This window comes from Grampus griseus (assembly GCF_964374135.1).
Source record: "Grampus griseus genome assembly, chromosome: 1".
Taxonomy (NCBI): domain Eukaryota; kingdom Metazoa; phylum Chordata; class Mammalia; order Artiodactyla; family Delphinidae; genus Grampus; species Grampus griseus.
Window position 1 is genome coordinate 155,114,861 of NC_139017.1, and position 18,607 is coordinate 155,133,467.

Consider the following 18,607-nt stretch of genomic DNA (forward strand, 5'->3'; position numbering starts at 1 on the left):
TTCCAAGAGTATTGTCATTTGTTGAAATTTGTGTTGCTAGCCTTAGATGTTATAAAATTGTCAATTCCCAAGCTAGTGTGAGTCTGTTTTCTGTGTGGGGAAAAAAATTTCTAACTACAGTTGAAGAAATGTCATGTCTTAGCACCAGTCCTACTTCTACTTCTTCTTTCCTGCTCCTCACGTAACCTAACTTCTACAGATACATTTATGAAAGCTGCCTGGGGCTGACAACTGGCCAAAACAAAGCTAGTATTCTCTGGAGGAAGGAAGGGTAATAGATCTTGTATCTCAGGCTTATAAAGTAAAATCTAGTCTTAAGACTGTTTGGAATTAAGTTCTGTGTGTTAACTTTTGAACTCATGAAGTAAGAAAAAGGTGACCATTCTCTGTAAGCATTTGAGACTTCTTTTTTTTCCCCTTTTATTTTTCCCTTTTTGGGTAGTAAATTAAATGAAACCTTCCTACTGAATCCCACCCATTCCTAGCCATAAATGCATCTTGTTCCAAAAAATATTTAAGACAACTTTAACTGGGGAGGGATTCCATTTAGATAACAGGATTCTATCCTCACGCTACCCAGTGATACAGTCTGAGCTACAAATGAGGACCATTTAATGCTTCATTTGATCTTAATTAATTTCAGTGGGGCCTGTTTTAAATGGGCCATCCCCTACCACCTTCTGCAGTGTGTTATTTATTAGCTCAGCAGGAATGAAGTAGCTCTTTTAACTCACCAGGGTGTGATGACCTCAGTGAGACGAGTATTGTTAGCACTCTTTAAAAAGGTATTTTTGAACCATGTTATTTAGAAGTCATTGCTGTTCTTTGTTGCAAAAGAAGTTTTGCAAGAAAATGGCCTTTATTCCCAGTGAGTTCATCCATAGTGGTTTGTAGGGCATGTATTTTCACTGGGATGCCATACCATGAGCAACCTGGTATTTTAGGGGAGGATTGGCCCAAAGCAGCGTGGGTATGGGGCAGGAATGAGCATTGCTGGGAGAGAGTTGGAAGAAGCCCTAAGTATAGTTGAGTCAGCAGAATCCACCTTTTCTTTCAACAGAATGTTTGGTTTCCCTTTGGCTTTGGGGTAAAATCTTGAAAACTAAGGTCTTGTCAAGATTGAGAAAAATTTTGTTATTCACAGGCTATGTGGTTGCCCTCTTTGTGTGTAGGTGTGTGTTTTCATGATTTTTGTAACTGCCCTTCTATAGGAGAAACCTACACCTACGACTGGCAGCTGATTACTCATCCTAAAGACTACAGTGGAGAAATGGAAGGGAAACATTCCCAGATCCTCAAACTATCCAAGGTGAATTTGCTTCCTGTCATTTGCAGGGATGGGGTGGAGGTACTGACCATTTTCTAACATGTATAATATAGAATTTTCTGTCCACACTTAACTTAGGAACAGTCTTTCAGAAGCGAATCCTCCAAAAGTCTGGCTGGCTGACATCCAGTATTTGTTAGTGTATGATTCTCAAATTTTCATTTATGGTGAGAATATTGTATAAGCATAGTGGTGATAGCTGAAAATACACACTAAACAGCTTTTAAGGGTAACATAAGGATTTTAGAATTTGGGAGATAAGCTAGGTTATTTGTGGCCACATGACTGTGTAAATTGGCTCAGTCTTTTTTTGGGATTCAGTGTAGTTATTAAGAGCCATAAAAATGTTCATATTCTTTGGCCAAGCAATTGCTTTTTCCTTCCTTCCTTCTTTTTTCTTTCTTCCTTCCTCCCTCCCTGCCATCCTTCCTTCCTTCCATCCTTCCTTCCTTTCTTTCCTCTCTTTCTTTCAACAACTGTTCATTGTACACTAGTTATGTGGCAGGTATTGGGGATTTACTAGTGAATTAATCATAATATTAACATTTAAGGAAAATAGAGTCTAGTAGGTGCTACTGACCAGAAGCAGGTAATTATAACAGGAGTCCACTAGGTCAGTGCATGGGGTATTGAAGCCCTGGGGAGTTAGAGTAGATTTTTTAGAGTTGGCCTAGTTGGGTCATGAAAGGTGACTGGCTTACTGGGTAAAGGGTGGAGTGGTAATACCCCAAACAGAGGAAGCAATATGTCCACTGGGCCAAATAATAGAGAGAAATGTGGGAAAAAGGGAATTTTACGTGGTTCATCCTGACTGGACCCCATGGTATGAGAGGAACAGTGGCACAGGTAAGTTGGAGAGATGCAGGTGCCAGATGGCACAGAGCCTTGTGTGCCAGAGTGAGGCCTTGGGCTCTTATCTAGAGGGAATATGGTGCCTTTGAAAGGTTTTAAGCAGGAGAATGACATGTTCAGATTTTCAGTTTAGAAGGATCACCCTGACTGCAGGTTGGAGGAGATACGACTCAAACTAGGGAGACCAGGGAGGAATCTATTGAAAAATGTAGGTGTGAGATGATAATAGTCTGAGTGAAAAAAAAACTAAATAAATAAAATAAAACTTAAAAACCACCTATTGAGCTCTTACCATGTGCCAGAAACAGTGCGAATTATTTTATGCAGTTATTTCATTTAATCTTCCTAACAACCCCAAGATGTAAATATTAGTATTTGTTTTACAAATGACGAAAATAAAAATTAGAAAAACAAAGTGGTTTGGCCAAAGTGCACAAAGCTATTAAATGGTAGATTTGAACTGGAACTTTCCATCTCTAAGCCCATGCTCTTAACAACTGTGCTATGATGAATGGTTAAAAACTAAGGTGATGACAGTGTGAATGGAGAGAAGTGGGTGGATTTGAGAAATATTATGGAGGTCAACTTGGTGATCAATTAATTGGGTGGAGGTGTTGAGGAAGAGAAGTCCAGGATAATTTTAGCCTTTTGGCTTAGACACTTCATTGGATGTTGGTATATTTGTGGTGATCTTCACTGAAATGAGGAACATAGATAGAAGAGCAGGTTTGGAAGAGGTTTTCAGATGATTAATTTATGTTGGGACAGAGTGAGTTTGAGGTACCTGTGAAACATTTGAGTGGAGGGATCAATAAGTAGTTGGGGGTAAGGGGCTAGAGATCAGGATGCAAGTCCGGGCTGGAGAGATAAATTTGTACACCAGCGTCAAATAGTTGACAACTGAAGCCATGAATAGATGAAAACATCCAGAGAGGGTGTAGAGTGAAGTAATAAATGGATTGCAATTGGAATGCTGGGGAACACTGTCATTAAACGTATGGAAGAAAGAGGAAATGGAAGAAAATGAGGAGTAGGCCTAGAAGTGAAAGCCAAGGAAGGAGAGCATTACAAGAAGAAGGAAGTGGTCAAAAATGCTCCATGCATTCAATTAGTGTTTACCCAAAGAAGATAATTCAAAAGAAAGAAAAAAACCATTTTACCTGAAAGGTGTTCACCACAGCATTAGTTATAATAGTAAAATTTTGGAAACAACCCAAATATCCAACAATGTGAAATGCTTATGTGAATTATGGCACATTTATTCATGTACTATTCTGCAGCCATTAAAATGACTATTTAAGAGACTGTTCTAATGGGAAAAGTGTTCATGCTAAATGAATGGAAGAAAGAATAATAAAAAGTTTGATATATCGTGATTTTAGCTAGGCCCTGAATACCACTGAAATATGAGCTCCTCAAGGGTAGGGACCTTATCTAATTCCTCTCCAAACCCCAGGCCTAGGACAATGACCACATATAATTGATTCTCAATACATGTTTGTTGGACAGATGTACTGTTTATAGCTCTTTTTTTGGATGTGGTAAAAGATGAGAGGGAAATAAGAAAAATGTGATTAGTTGGGGTGTTAGGACAATGGGATTGTGGGTGATTTTTTTTAATGTTCATACAGTTAGTGGAAATCAGGAGGGGGAAATATTCAGATATTTGAGAGCTATTTGGTGTTTTTTACAAAATGTTTTTCTTTGCAGAGATGATTGTTTTAATTTCATAACTGTGAAGTAGGATGGTTGGGCCCTTAATGTTCTTCTGAAAAGAAAATGGGAGTACAGAGATGTTGAAATCCCTTCTGTTGTTCCGAGTCAGCTAGTAATAAGATTCACATGAAAAGCTATGGTTTTTTAGTTTATAATTCATTGTTTCATATCTTCAGCTAGTTTACTTTCTCCATTTTGGAAATGGTGCAAGAAGAGGAGAATTCAAGAAACAACATTGGAAAATTCAGATATATGTGTTATTTTAAATATTATGCTGCTGTTTGTGGTTGTCTAAAAGATCTTCTCTCACTTCTGCAGCTCACTCCAGGCCTGTATGAATTCAAAGTGATTGTAGATGGTCAAAATGCCCACGGGGAAGGCTATGTAAATGTGACAGTGAAACCAGGTATGTTACCCAGCCCTGGCCATGTCTCCACTGCTCTTTCTGCAGGATTCCCAAGGAGATGGAAATTTGATGTTAGGGGTTTTAAATTCTCATTCTTTTTTTGTAATATATTTACGTATTGGGCAATTCCTAGTTCACAAAGCTTGTTTATTGTCCACCTCTACTCAGCTTGCTTGAAAGCAAGAAGTTGCTGCTGTAGTACTTCTGATGTAGTAGATAGGACATGAGCATTGAAAGAAATTGAAAGAATGCGCAGGGCATGGCCTTAGCAGTCGTCAGGTTTAGAAGAGGCTTTAACACTCCCAGGTGTCTTAGGTTAGAATGGCAGCCTGATCTGTGACTTTACCATTTGGTGATGCTCAGCTCTCACTTAGGTAATGGAAAATGACTTATGCTCCACCCAGATATGGCCTGCTTCTCCTATAATTTATAAAGACCCTCTTCCAATTTCTTGTGGGTCATGTTCTTGCAGAGCCCCGTAAGAATCGGCCTCCTGTTGCCATTGTGTCACCACAGTTCCAGGAGATCTCTCTGCCAACCACTTCTACAGTCATTGATGGCAGCCGTGAGTACTTGTCTAGGCATGATGTTTCAGAAGAGCCTTCACTGTGTACTGGTAGAAGGTTTGGGGCCAACTATGTCTGCATACTGTTTAGGCCAGTCCTCTTGGCCGTGTTAGGGGAAGACCAACCATCTGAAGCAATTCATTAGGAAGTAAAAACCAGACAGGCCCTGTTTAAAATCCCCATGTGGGGCTTCCCTGGTGGCGCAGTGGTTGAGTGTCCGCCTGCTGATGCAGGGGACACGGGTTCGTGCCCCGGTCTGGGAAGATCCCACATGCCGCGGAGCGGCTAGGCCCATGAACTATGGCCACTGAGCCTGCGCGTCCGGAGCCTGTGCTCCGCAACGGGAGAGGCCACAGCAGTGAGAGGCCTGCGTACCGCAAAAAAAAAAAAAAAAAAAAAAAATCCCCGTGTGGCCTGTCTGCAGTAATAGTTCTGCTCTGAGATGGTAAGAAAGTAGGATTGTTCATGTGTTTAGCATTATTTTAGTTGAAACTTGCTGGTTTTCAAATTCGCTTGCCTGGAGTTGCCATCCTTAGCTATGGAAACAAAGCTCCTTCCTATCATGACAAGATAAGTAACTGAGGGTCTTGACAAAGAGCTCTCACTCAGCTATCACTGCCTAGCAAGATTCTCGTTAGCCTTCTCCTGGAGAGACTCACAGAATGGAGCACACACCCCTGCCTGGGCCCATTGTTAACATGTCACCCTTCAGAGGAGTGTCACCTGATGGGTGACATGAGACGATTTCTGGGCCTTGGCTCTGTGTGTGCAAGAGGTTTCGGGCCTGTCGCTCTCCAGCATTGGCTTGGTCTCTCTGGAGGCCCGTTAAGGCCCTGTCACCCCTGAGTGTCTTGGCACAACAGGGGCTTGTGGCAGAGGCTGCTTTAGCAGAGGGATCTCTAGCGGGTTAAACCTTTCATGTAGGTGATTCTGGCCAGAAGAGGAGGACAGAAGAGTAGCAGGCCAAGAGGAAGAGGCAGGATAGGAAGAAACACTTGTGAGAATGGCAGAAAGGGTTCACTTAGTACCATTTTATTTTATATTTTTGATTAGATCGAAGTTGAATAATATGTAAAGGTACACAGTGAAAAGAATCACTACCCTCCCGGTCTCCCAACTATCCAGTTTTCCTCCAGGCAACCAATGGTATTATCTTATGTATCTTTCCAGAGATATTTGATGCGTATTTAAGAAAATACATATACAGTCCTTATGACAACACATTATGTGCACTGTTACATACAGTGCTTTTTTCTATATGTTGGAGAATTTTTCTGAATTAATACATGCAATACTTCTTCATTCTTTTTTTCCTTTAATGATTACATAACCTTCCATGATATGAATATATGATTTCATTGTATGAATATGTACTTGTTTTCAATCTCTATTGATGATCATTTAGATTATTTTGACTTGCTATTACAAATAACATTATCGTGAATAATCTTGTAAGCATGACATTTAACACAAATATTAAATGTCCTACAGATACACAACACAAGTGCAAGTAGATCTGAAGGATTAAATTCTTAGAAGAGGAATTGCAGGGACAAAGATAAATTTTCCCAAATTGCTCCTTATAGAGGTTGTATCAATTTATGCTTCCACCATGACTTATGAGGGGGCCTCTTTCCCCACACTTTTTACCCACATAATGTGTTGTGAAACTTTGGTGTTTACCAATTTGAGAGGTTAAAAAATGCTATCTCAAGTGTAATTTAAATTTGCATGTCTTTTTTAAGTGAGGTTGAATATCTTTTCATGTGTTTAAGACCTTTTGATTCTCCTTTTTTTATACATATACTTAATACAGTAGCGTTTTAACCAGAGGTTGCCTGTGTTGGAGTCCTTGGAAAACTACGCAGTGGAATATTCATAGAGAGGCAGAATGACCCAATAATCTGAGGGAAGAAACACTCTGGGGAGATAGTCTGTAATTTCATGAAGTTTTCCTAGCCTCAAATCTCTGGGTAGTTGCCCTGGTTTGTATAAACTGGGTAAGTGCTAAGACCCAGTGCTCTCATGCTGTAACTGATATTTCTTTATGGTCAAGAAAGCACGGATGATGATAAGATCGTCCAGTACCATTGGGAAGAACTTAAGGGACCTCTGAGAGAAGAGAAGATTTCTGAAGATACGGCCATATTAAAACTAAGTAAGCTCGTCCCTGGGAACTACACTTTCAGGTAAATTTGGATCCTTCAAGTTTACCATAGGCCATTTTTTTCCCCTTATGGGTTTTACATTCTTATAGGAGTCACTCTGACAGATATCAAATTCCCTGTAGAGTTGGCTGATAATATAGCCTTTGGTTCCACTGGTTCTTTGAGCCATGTTGTAACTGTGGTCACAATAGTGATAACTTTTTAGGGCAAAGGTTCTTGCATAATAGATCAGGATCCACACAGCTAATCCTTCTCAGAGCCTTATTTGGCATATATCCAAACCTTTTTTTAGAATGTCTGTCATTAAGTGAAAGGGCCCATCTTCCTTTGTCTTTTCTCAAGAAAAATCTAGAAGGAATCTACTCTCATCTCTCCCCTTTGGGAAATGCTTCCTCAACTTAGGATATATCAAAATCTTTACTTTTGACTTAGTGGTTTATTTGAATATGATTTGTAGCATCTTTCTCTGTTGGGGCTTTTCAGAGAATTTGATTCAAAGATAGTTCTTTTGGGAACTAGTGTTGATATACTAGACTGTGATTAATGAGTATGAGGCTGACCCTAGAGTAATCCTCCTTATATTTGCATTATTCACTGTAGGCTACGAAGCACTCGTACGTGCGTGTCACGCAAACACCATATGTACACTATACCATCCTCATTTTACATCTGAGAAAAATGAGGCTTGGTGTATTTACTAACTTCTCTGAGGTCACACAGCTAGAGCTGAAATGCAGATTTTCTAATCCCCAAGTCAGGACTCATTCCACTCTGCTCCTTGACTTGGCCTATATGTATTTTGTTTATGCTTCCTTGAATGCCCTTCTCAATCTGTTGGGACTCCGCCTATCTTTAAGAACCTCCTCAGTTTTCTGTGAGGCTCTCTGAGATCCCTCCAGAGAGGAGAGGGTATGTCCCTCCATTTTCCCTGTTGCACTCAGTGCCTCTATGTGGTGCCTGCCATGGTGCAACGGCTTGTTCATGGGTATCTGTTTTCCCCACTGGATCTGAGATTAACCACGTTTTAGACACTACCAGAGACGCAGCAAGGAATGTCCTAGCACAGCACCTACCATACAAATAAACATACAAGTTCTGACTCTCACTGACTCAAGACTTCAAGTGAATGAAGGGTAGCTGCTATTACAACAAGGTAGGAGCCTTCTCACTGAGTTAAAATGGAAATGTGAGTTGGTTTTCGCCTTGGATTTCTAATATAGGAATTTTAACATTTATGGAATTTAGCCTGGGCGATGTTCATCCTTTTTGAAATAGTAACAATAATAGCTACTGCTTCTTGAACATTTTCTGTGTTAAGTACTGTTCTGAGCTCTTTGCACGCAGTAGCTCATTTAACCCTTGTACCTGGTATTATAATGGCTCTTATTTTACAGATTAGGAAATATTGTCACAGAGAGGTTAAGTAACTTGCCCAAGGTCACACAGGTTGTCTGATTCCAGAGTCTGAGCTTTTAACCACAATGTTAACCTAGAGTGTTTTGGGTGAATGGGATATTGGGTGCAGTTCTCTTTTTCTAAGCCTCAGTCCATGAAATGATGGGATTGGGTTTGATTAGCATTAAGGTCCAATCTGTTTGATTGCACCTACCTTTTCCTCTCCCCCGCTTTTACACAGCAGTGGCCTCTTTCCCCAGCCCTGTGGTCAGCTGCTGTTTGGTTCCAGAACTTTTGTGTGCAAGCCAGGGACTGTCTGAGGTGAAAATCAGCGTAATGGGCAGCTGCCATTTTCCCATCTGTCTATAACTTGCTTTTGTTCTGAAATAGGAGACAAATAAGACATGTTTAAAAAAAAAAAAAAAAACTGAAAACAGAGAAACTGGAAAGAGAGGAAAACTTCTGTGGATTTTTCTTTTTCAGATGTTTGCTGATTCGCACATGTGTGTGTGTCTGATGTTTTTGTGTTCTTTTTCTAAAAGCTGTAATATCAGAAGTCCCCTTAAGATCATAGGTAAAAAGTGAGATTGTGGGTTAAAAACCCCACAGATGTCTGGCTCTTTCTGCGGCTGGTTGTGAGATTTAAACAAACGACATGTCTTTTATATGCTTTTCCTCTTTCTGTCAGCAAAATGGAAGCAGCCCAAACCTCCTTGCTTGCTTATGCTCACATTTTGAGGTGGCAAGAGAAGCTTTAGGCTGTTCAGCTGGAAGGCATCATTTAGGTAGAAGCCTGCTCTTACAAATGAACATTTTTTTTTTCTCTTGCAAATTCTCTTTCACACTGGCACAAACTGTGGGACGCTTGCGTAGGAGAATTCATTTCCATCTCAGGCTTCTATCTTACTGGAGCTAGCCCCCCTGGTCCATCCTAGAGGCTGTCTGCCCAGGAAGTCCATTCTTGTGCTGTGTACACAGCCAAAACAGGATGATGGGAGGAGAGCCTGCTGCAGTCAGAGCTTGCTTTATTTAGTGTAGCGTCTTTGAACCCCATAGGAATAGTGGCCAGGGATTATTGCTTCTTAAGACTTGGTTCTGGGCTTTGGAGTCAGAGAACTGGGCTTGCATGTTGGCTCACTATTTAGCTCTGGGCAGGTTTCTTACCTCTCTAAGGCTTCTATAGTAGTGAGGTTGATGATACCTATTCTATATGATTGTTGTGAGGGCCAGATCAGACAATGCTTATAAAGGTACCAGCCACAGACACTTGCAGGCAGCAGAGTGAAATGGTGCTGGAGATACACTATCTAGATTTAGATCCTGACTCCACTGTTTTCAAGCTTTCAAGCTTGGGCAAGTTACTTTACCTCTTTTTGCCTCGGTCGCCTCATATGTATAAGGAGTAAAATGGGGATAGTACTTTATAGAGCTGTTGTGAGGATTGAATGAGATACAAAGTGCTTAGAACAGTGCCTGGCACACAGTAAACCCTCAGTCGGTGTTAGCTTCTCGTATTAGTCTAACTTTCCAAAAAGAATGCGTTAGAATTGGTTACCGATTGGCAATCCTGCCACATTGGTGTTTTTTAGCCTTGATTTTCAGTTCTTCCATGTTTATTCCTCTTTCTTTAAGACCATCCCTGATTGCATTCCTCTCTCTTTCCTGATAGCTTGACTGTAGTAGACTCTGATGGAGCTACCAACTCTACCACTGCAAGCCTGACAGTGAACAAGGCTGTGGATTACCCCCCTGTGGCCAATGCAGGCCCCAACCAAGTGATCACCCTGCCCCAAAACTCCATCACCCTCTTTGGGAATCAGAGCACTGATGATCACGGCATCACCAGCTATGAGTGGTCACTCAGCCCAAACAGCAAAGGGAAAGTGATGGAGATGCAGGTAGGAGGGAATAGTTTCTGTCTTTTCTCGCCCAGGGAATTAGAGCTGCTGGACTGGGTCACCCATCCAAGGCTTATATTTCTCCATCTTAATAACCAAAGTCAGATTAGTGAATAGAACATATGAATTTTTTTAAAAATCTAGAAAGATTAAGGGGCCTTTAGTTAACACATTAGCAAAAACTTTATCTTAAATGTTTAGTATTAGAGGAAAAGACTGGTAGCTGCTCTAGGATAATTTCAGGGAGTAAAATTCTTTAGAAGCTACAAGGGTGCAAATTTTTTTTTTAATACAGCAGAGGACAATTTATTGATTTATTTTTAACAGTCGTGAGTTACAGTATTACATAACCCCTCCATGGACTCTTTACAGCAACCGTCTCCTTTTCAAAAGTCTCTTTTTTCCCAAACATTCCGTCCAAAGGATGAATGGTCTTCTTGCACCCAGTGCCATCCAAATGTTCAAGTCAAAAATATTTTTACATTTAGTATTTTTTTGTCTGCTAAAAATAGCATTGCAAGTTTTGGCTTCTTTTGACATAAAAATTACAATCGTGCAAAACGCTAACAATGAAGCATTGATCAGAATTCAGGCAGGTTGTCCAATCTGAATGCTTTAGATGCTGCAGCATTTTCCTTTCCGTTTTTCTCAAATAAACAAAACTAACAAACAAAACCCACAAACCCTTGCTATGTTAGAAACACCTTGTATCGAGCCCCCCATGGTCTCCGGCCACCGGCGGGTGACATGCTCGGAGCTGGCTGGATGACATAATGACAAATTTATGCAGCAGCAACATTTGGAAACAGTAGTTAAAGCTCAAGACGGCTCTCAACTCTCAATTCTGTGTTTAGGATTTACGGCTGGCAGAGGCAAACAGAGATTTTCTCTGAGTTTTCAGTTGGTTAATGGGCCATAGGCCTTTTTCTACTTGCAGCAAGATATTTCCATAATTTTTATCGGAGTGTAGTTGCTTTAAAATGTGTTAGTTTCTGCTGAAGGGTGCAGATCTTAGTGAGCTCTATTACAAATTGGAGGAGATTGCCTGACTAGATGGTGAGCATCTTCTCTCTGGAGATATTTAAGAAGAGACTAGATCTGTCACCAGGTAGGTAACGTAAGTAAATGAAGAAAACTGGATGGGGACTGTGGCAAACCAGAGGGCGTAAGCCCTGACCAAAGGGGTCAGCAGCCCTCCAGTCAGGCTGGTTGTTGCCACGCTGGAGTATCGTCCCAGTGTTGCTAGGTCCTCCAGCTTTTCAAGACAAGACAGAAACCTAGACTTCTATGTGAAATTTTCCAACTTTTAAGAACCCTAAGGCCAAATAAAATGTCTGCAAGGTGTTAGGTTAGGTTTCTCCACTGCTGCAGAATCTGTACAGACCTGTAAGGGCACACACAGCATTACAAAGCATCTTGAGTCGTTGCTGCCATGTTTATCGAGGCAGCTTTGTTAGGGTCACGCTGTGTAGCTTCAGTAGGAAGAACATCGTTTTGTAAATTGTGTTATTTTACTATATGTTAATGGTTTTCTTTCTGCTTGGGTCATAGAAATGGATCTTGATTATCTCTGCACATTTTCCTGTACTCGTCTACCTTGTGAGAGCTCTGACTTTATTTGAAACTGTTGCTGTGTCAGAGGGTTATTTCCTTGAAGGGTGAAACTTTTAACAAGATGTCCCACAGTGTCTGATTGAGCATTCAGTAATTATGTTGAATTGGGAGGTAATGGCCCACTACCAACCTAGGTTTAGAAAACTGGGTAAATCATTTAGACCAGAGTAGGACTTCTTGTATGATGTGATTCCGGGAGTCCACTTGTCTGTATTTATATATCCAGGGTGTTAGAACACCGACCCTGCAGCTCTCTGCCATGCAAGAAGGAGATTATACTTACCAACTCACAGTGACTGACACAATAGGACAGCAGGCCACCGCTCAAGTGACTGTTATTGTGCAGCCTGGTAAGTTCTAACCTTGTGGTGCAGGCTCTTCTGTTGGCTGGTCCCTTGACCCTTGGGGGGAGAAGAGGGCTTGGGTTCTGAGCTCCATGAGGGTGGAAGTGGGAGTTACCAATCCACCAAGCCCCTGGCAGCTGCTCTTGTCCATTCCCCTAGTGCTTTCTTCATAGCTAGAGAGAAGGAGTATTTCACAACCTCGCTTGTGCCCTTGCTCTTGGCGAGTTATTGTGCCTTCAAGGGGAGCTAGCAGATAGAGTCTCTGCCAGCCCAAATCTTACCATGTCCTATTTTTTTTTGGCTGGGGCTTGCAGGATCTCACTTCCCCGACCAGGGATTGAACCTGAGCCACAGCAGTGAAAGCGCCGAATCCTAACCACTAGACCACCAGGGAACTCCTCCCACCATGTCCTTTAAGGGCCACCTTAAAGCCCACTTCCTCAAGAAAGCCCTACCTTATCTTTCAGACCCTCTCATTTGAACTCCTATAGCATTATACTTCAATCCATGTTCTTTCAGAGTTGTTTTATACGTTTCAGTCTCATATTCTTCATGCGAACTCCCTGACCATACCCTTACCTCACACAGTATCTGACAGTTCTATGAGTGGAGAGGCAGAGTCCTTGAGGCTTCCAGAACATATGTCCCAATTGGTTCCTCTCCTTTCCCAGCTGGACTGCCTGCTTTTGAGCTCCCAAGTCTCTTGTCTTCTAGAAAACAACAAGCCTCCACAGGCAGATGCAGGTCCAGATAAAGAGCTGACTCTTCCCATGGATAGCACAACCCTGGATGGCAGCAAAAGCTCAGATGATCAGAAAATTACCTCATATCTCTGGGAAAAAACACAGTGAGTATTGACACAAAATCCTTATGTATGCAAGGGCTCCAGACCTTTGAAGAGCAAGGTTTTATTTGCTTTTAAGAGTTTACTTTCTCTTATTAGCTTATCCAAGGGGGATTACTGAGAAAGAAATGTTTGCAATCCCAAACTTCAACTCTAAGAAAACTATCATTTTTGTAAGAAGGAAAAAAAGAATGCTTACCATTAGCTGTCCCCAGGTAGTACTTTGTGGTTCTGGTGCTTTTACAGGTACAATCCATTTGCTGAAATGCATAGTTTAATTACACTTGAGAGGCAGGATGGAAGGGGTAATGGAGCAGAAAAATACTGTTGCTCAAAATTAACTGGGTAAGGCTGTCAGGGGGGATGGGACAGAGCAGCTCTTAAGGGGAATTGAAAATTCATCTCCAAAATGAAAGCATTACTCTGTTATTGTTTCCTTGTAGATACCATATACCATTTATGTTAGCCAGAGGCCAAAGGCAATAACCAAAATAATACTAATTAAATTGGAATTACCTAATCGAACCATTCCTGGTTCTCACAGTTTCTTTCAGCTCCTTTAAACCATAACAAATGGAACTCAGATTATATGCAGGATCCCACAGGAAGCAATCCCAAGGAAGAGTTAAAAGCATTCCCAATTTCCAAAGGTAGCAACCATAGGACAGACTGGGTTTTTTGTTTTTGCTTTTGTTTTTGACTAGGATGTTAGAGATGGGTGGGCAGGGGCTGTAATTTGACTTGTAAAAGCACTTGACTTACGATTAGTGAGTTGGATTCTAGAAATGATTTTCCTTAGCTTTCGTTTCTATCTTTTGGAGAACCTAATTTTCCTCAACCCAGCATGTTTTAATTATAACTGTTTATTGAAGATACAGCAGATAAACCTTTTAGTTGAGTTTTATTAGTGTTTACAGCAGAAATAATCCTTAGCATAGCTTCTTGGAGGAGAATCTGTTTCAAGGGGGGCTGCTAGGGTCAGGGTTATACATTTAAACAGCAAAACAAAACAGAGCAAAACCTGGGAGTCTACAGGTTTCTCTGGTTGTCCTGCAGTGTTAAGGAAAGCTCTGAGGCATTTTGACCCTTGAACAGAAGGGCTGTCTGGTATATGTGCAGTGTTGTGCCTACATGCTGGCTCAGAGCTCGTTCACCTGCAGTGTGAGGCCACAGGGGAGAAGGAAAGATACAGGGCATCCTGGTTCCTCTGGCCCCTGTCCAGGAGCTGGAGGGAGTTTTGCCTGTAGAACTGCTAAGAAGAAGATGGTTTTTCCCTGAGAGTTCCTCTATAGCCTTGGCCCATTTCCTTTCCCTGACTTTTCAGCAAGAGGGAATTTGGCATGTGACTAAGAAATGCATTTTGCTTCTTTTCTGGCAAGAACTGAACCAACCACTGGGCCAGAAATGCTTTTCAGAAACATCACTCTTAAATCATTCTTTTGATCAGAGACCTGCTCAGAGCACTTTCTTCCTTTTATTGGAGCAGCAAAGAGTTTGAATGTTCTAGAAGCTCTTACAAAGGATAAGGCTAGATGTGTTTGAAAGCTGGTGAATGGAATTTTCTGATCAGCAGGTAGCATGTATTTTGGGGCCAAATGACACTCTGTCCAAATGGAATATTTTTAAACATGCCCTCTCAAGGTGTGAGAAACAGTAGTTCATGTCTTAGCTGAGGCAATAATTGTCTGCTCCTGCGGGGACAGGAGAGCAGTAGACAGGTACAATTCCACCCTCTGGTTTCTCTCTTTGTCCAGGGGACCTGACGGGGTACAGCTTGAGAATGCTAACAGCAGTGTCGCCACTGTGACTGGGCTGCAAGTGGGAACCTACGTGTTCACCTTGACCGTCAAGGATGAGAGGAACCTGCAAAGCCAGAGCTCTGTGAATGTCATTGTCAAAGAAGGTACCTCACTGCCTTGGGTTGGTGCAGCAGCCTCTGGGCCAGATAACTGAAGAATGCATCATCTCTTGTTTGGTTGCAGAAACTGATTAGAGACAAAGTAGGGAAGGAAGTTAGAGGTTAGGGTAGCTCTTAGTTGCTTTTCTACAACAGCCTTTGAGTGAGCGACTTTTAAGGTGAATTTTAACTTCTTGCTTTCCCTCCCTTCCTTCTCAGTTGAATAGGGAGAGAATTAAGGTTTTTTTCCTTTGTATTTTTTTAAAAATAAATAAATTAATTTATTTTTGGCTGCCATGGGTCTTCGTTGCTGCGTGCGGGCTTTCTCTAGTTGTGGCCAGCAGGGGCTACTCTTCGTTGCAGTGCGTGGGCTTCTCACTGCTGTGGCTTCTCTTGCTGTGGAGCACAGGCTCTTGGCACGCGGGCTTCAGTAGTTGTGGCACTCGGGCTCAGTAGTTTTGGGTCGCAGGCTCTAGAGCACAGGCTCAGTAGTTGTGGCGCACGGGTTTAGTTGCTCTGTGGCATGTGAGATCTTCTCGGACCAGGGCTCGAACCCACGTCCCCTGCATTGGTAGGCGGATTCTTAACCACTGCGCCGCCAGGGAAGCCCTGCATTTTTATTTTGCCTCTGCTGCTGGGGTTTCTATGACTCTCCTGCTAGCTACAGTGACACCTGCTGTCAGACCTTAGAATGACTGCCCTGCACTGGAGCTTCCCATGCTCATCCTAGGAGCCTGCACGCTGAGGCCAACTTGAGCAAAAGTGGATTGGCCTTGCTCTGGTTTGCAGGCACAGTGATCAGTGATGGTCTTAGGAGAGGTCTATAAGCTGATGGTAGGAAAAACTATCAGATATGCAGGGGATCCCCAAACACAGTATACTGAACTCAGTGAGTAGAGAGCACACACTGAGTAAACAAAGCTGCAGGTGGGGCCCAGAATAAGAAAAGTGTCTCTCTTCTTTTTCTCTATTAAAGTGCTAAGGAAGAAGTCAAGAAAGATGTTCAGAGAATAACATTTTCAGCCATATTTTGAAGATAATTTGTGGTATCAGCTGATGAAACCTGAACTTCAGGGCTTTAATCCACTTTAGGCCTTCGTTTCCAATCATCATATATCCCCAAGCAGAGAAATGGATTCCTTTGCGGGAGGCTGCTATGAGAATGCAAGAGGAAACTATACTTGTCCCCTCTACTGTACTGGTGTCAGGGGAACATTTCTCTGGGTGGGAATGGAGCCTCAGGACCTGTGGCACTGGTGGCGTTAGCTCTACACTGTTAGTTGTTGGCATGGGCATGGATAAGCACTTAAAACAGTTCTCCATTTAAGATAATTTTGAAGTTTAATTTCCTTATAAGCATCACGAGAAGCATTTCTTCTTTTTCTGAATGTTACATTTTTTCCCATGGTTTCTCTTTGTTTAGAAATGAACAAACCACCTATAGCCAAGATAACTGGGAATGTGGTAATTACCTTGCCCACAGACACGGCAGAGCTGGACGGCTCCAAGTCCTCAGATGACAAGGGAATAGTCAGCTACCTCTGGACTCGAGACGAGGGGAGCCCAGCTGCAGGGGTGAGTGTGCCAGCAGCTGGAGAGCTACACAGGTCATGGTGGTGCGGTGAGGAGAGGAGACTGGGCTAAACACTCCAGTACCTGTTTTAACCAAGCGGTCTCTTATGTCAAACCTGGATTGTGCTCTGAAATCCAGGGAGGTCAGATGACTTGCTTAGGGTCACCCCTCAAGCTAGTGTGGAACAGAATGTGATTCTTTTCCCTGATCCTGGTTGCTGTGGGCTGTAGTGCCATCACAGAGCAGGAACTGCCCCGAGTCAAAGCCGTCTAGCCCAGAGGGGACTTCGTTATGACAGACACAACAGCTGACTCCACGGAAGGAGTGTGGTTCTGTTCTGCCGTATAGCCATGTCGTCCAACCCCACAGGAGGTGTTAAATCACTCTGACCACCGCCCTGTCCTCTTTCTTTCCAACCTGGTTGAGGGAACCTACGCCTTTCACCTGAAAGTGACTGATGCGAAGGGTGAGAGTGACACAGACCGGACCACTGTGGAGGTGAAACCTGGTGAGTTCACTTCCTGAGGAGTCGGGGTGGAATTGCTGGATCAGCCTAGCAGGGCCTCGATCTTGAGACCCTTCCCCCAGCATGGACAGAGCCAGATGGCATATCCAGCTTTAAAAAAATCTAGAACCCCCAAGCTAAGAACTCCTTAGAGACTTTCTGTTCCAACAAGACCTCTCCTACCCACGCAGAAATATGGACCTCCCCCTACTTAGCTCAGATGGAGAAACAGAAACTCAGAGAGGGCAGGGCTTGCTCAGCTTCACACAGCAGTTGTGTCAGAGCCAGGCCTTTGGGCCCCTACTCCAGCACTTTCTCCTCTGTGTGTGACTGATGAGAGAGGGCCCAGGGTGCTTTGGGAATCTGAGCACAGGAATAACTTGAGTCGTGGTGTCTCATCAGCACCCATCTGCAGAAAATGATTTATTTTTGTAAGTTGAGCCTCAGGCTTTATCTGACAACCCCCAGGGAAGGTAAAGTAACTGGCATCCTTTACATTTTTAAGATTTGCAGAAGTAAAATTTCTTTCTTAAATAGAACCATGTTTTTGTTTTGTATCAAGGCTAATTTGGTAATAGGGAGGCAGTGAGTACAGGGTGGGGTAGAGCTTTATAAATTCCTGAACAACTGATGAGAAGGTATTAACTTTAAACCTACTCTTTATTATCTAGGCCAAGCTAATGTACAGATGTCTTAGACAGGAAGGGATCTTGGCAGGTCTTCCAGTCCTTGTCCTACCTCTGAAGGACAACAGCCAAGACACTATAAAGTCTCTTCTGTGTTTAAAATCAGATCACAGATAGTCTACTAATTATATAAATTAGACATCAGGACAGGCAAGTGGTGCATCCAAGTATGTGAATAGGTATTCTGAATAGTCACTCTTAACTTGGCAAGTGTAGAATAGTCTTTAGGACATAATCAAAAGTGTAAAGCACAGTGGTCTTAGAGTTCTAGAGTTGTAAAAACATCGTCCGGCTGTGATGTTGTTTTAAGGAAATCCTTGTTTCTTGGCTGCCTGTATTTCCTTTGTGTTTATGGTTTTCAACACTGTAGGGCAGATGCATTCCCATAAGATTGTTGAGATGGAAAATTTCCCTCCCATTGTTGTAAACAAAGTACAGCAAGTTACTGAAAATCAGGTTGGATCAGGAGAGATCGCTAGCTACCTGCCGCTTGGCCTGGAGAGTTCAGCAAAGCCAACTGGGCAGAGACTTCTAAAACAAACCTTCAAGTGTTTCTCTGTTCCCCACTTCCTTCACTAAACCCCATCACTTCGGCCTGGTCCCCAGCACATGTGTGGTAATTGCCAGGTTGGTGTAGAGACCAGGAGTGCTTCTGAAGCTCTCCAAGCCAGCCCCAGATTGCTGCGGACCAGGACAAAGCAATGGGGAATTCACTATTGTGCCTTTCCATTTTGAAGGAGGGCAGTTGCATTTCTGAATGCTCTCACCACATTCTCTCCTGGGCCAAAGCACATGCACAGTGGCAGGTCTATGTTA

The 18,607-nt window shown here is 42.5% G+C and overlaps 1 protein-coding gene across 2 annotated transcripts in view; it reads left to right on the forward strand.

Annotated features, from left to right (window-relative positions):
• KIAA0319L (KIAA0319 like) overlaps positions 1-18,607 on the forward strand; it is a 109,531-nt gene that overhangs the window by 73,209 nt on the left and 17,715 nt on the right. For both annotated transcript variants that reach the window (XM_082667619.1, XM_082667620.1), the window contains exons 6-15: positions 1,212-1,309; positions 4,214-4,301; positions 4,774-4,866; positions 6,924-7,056; positions 10,100-10,328; positions 12,169-12,292; positions 13,001-13,133; positions 14,885-15,033; positions 16,451-16,602; positions 16,970-17,108. In XM_082667619.1, coding sequence (XP_082523745.1) covers positions 1,212-1,309; positions 4,214-4,301; positions 4,774-4,866; positions 6,924-7,056; positions 10,100-10,328; positions 12,169-12,292; positions 13,001-13,133; positions 14,885-15,033; positions 16,451-16,602; positions 16,970-17,108 — 1,338 coding nt within the window. The remainder of the gene's footprint in view (positions 1-1,211; positions 1,310-4,213; positions 4,302-4,773; positions 4,867-6,923; positions 7,057-10,099; positions 10,329-12,168; positions 12,293-13,000; positions 13,134-14,884; positions 15,034-16,450; positions 16,603-16,969; positions 17,109-18,607) is intronic.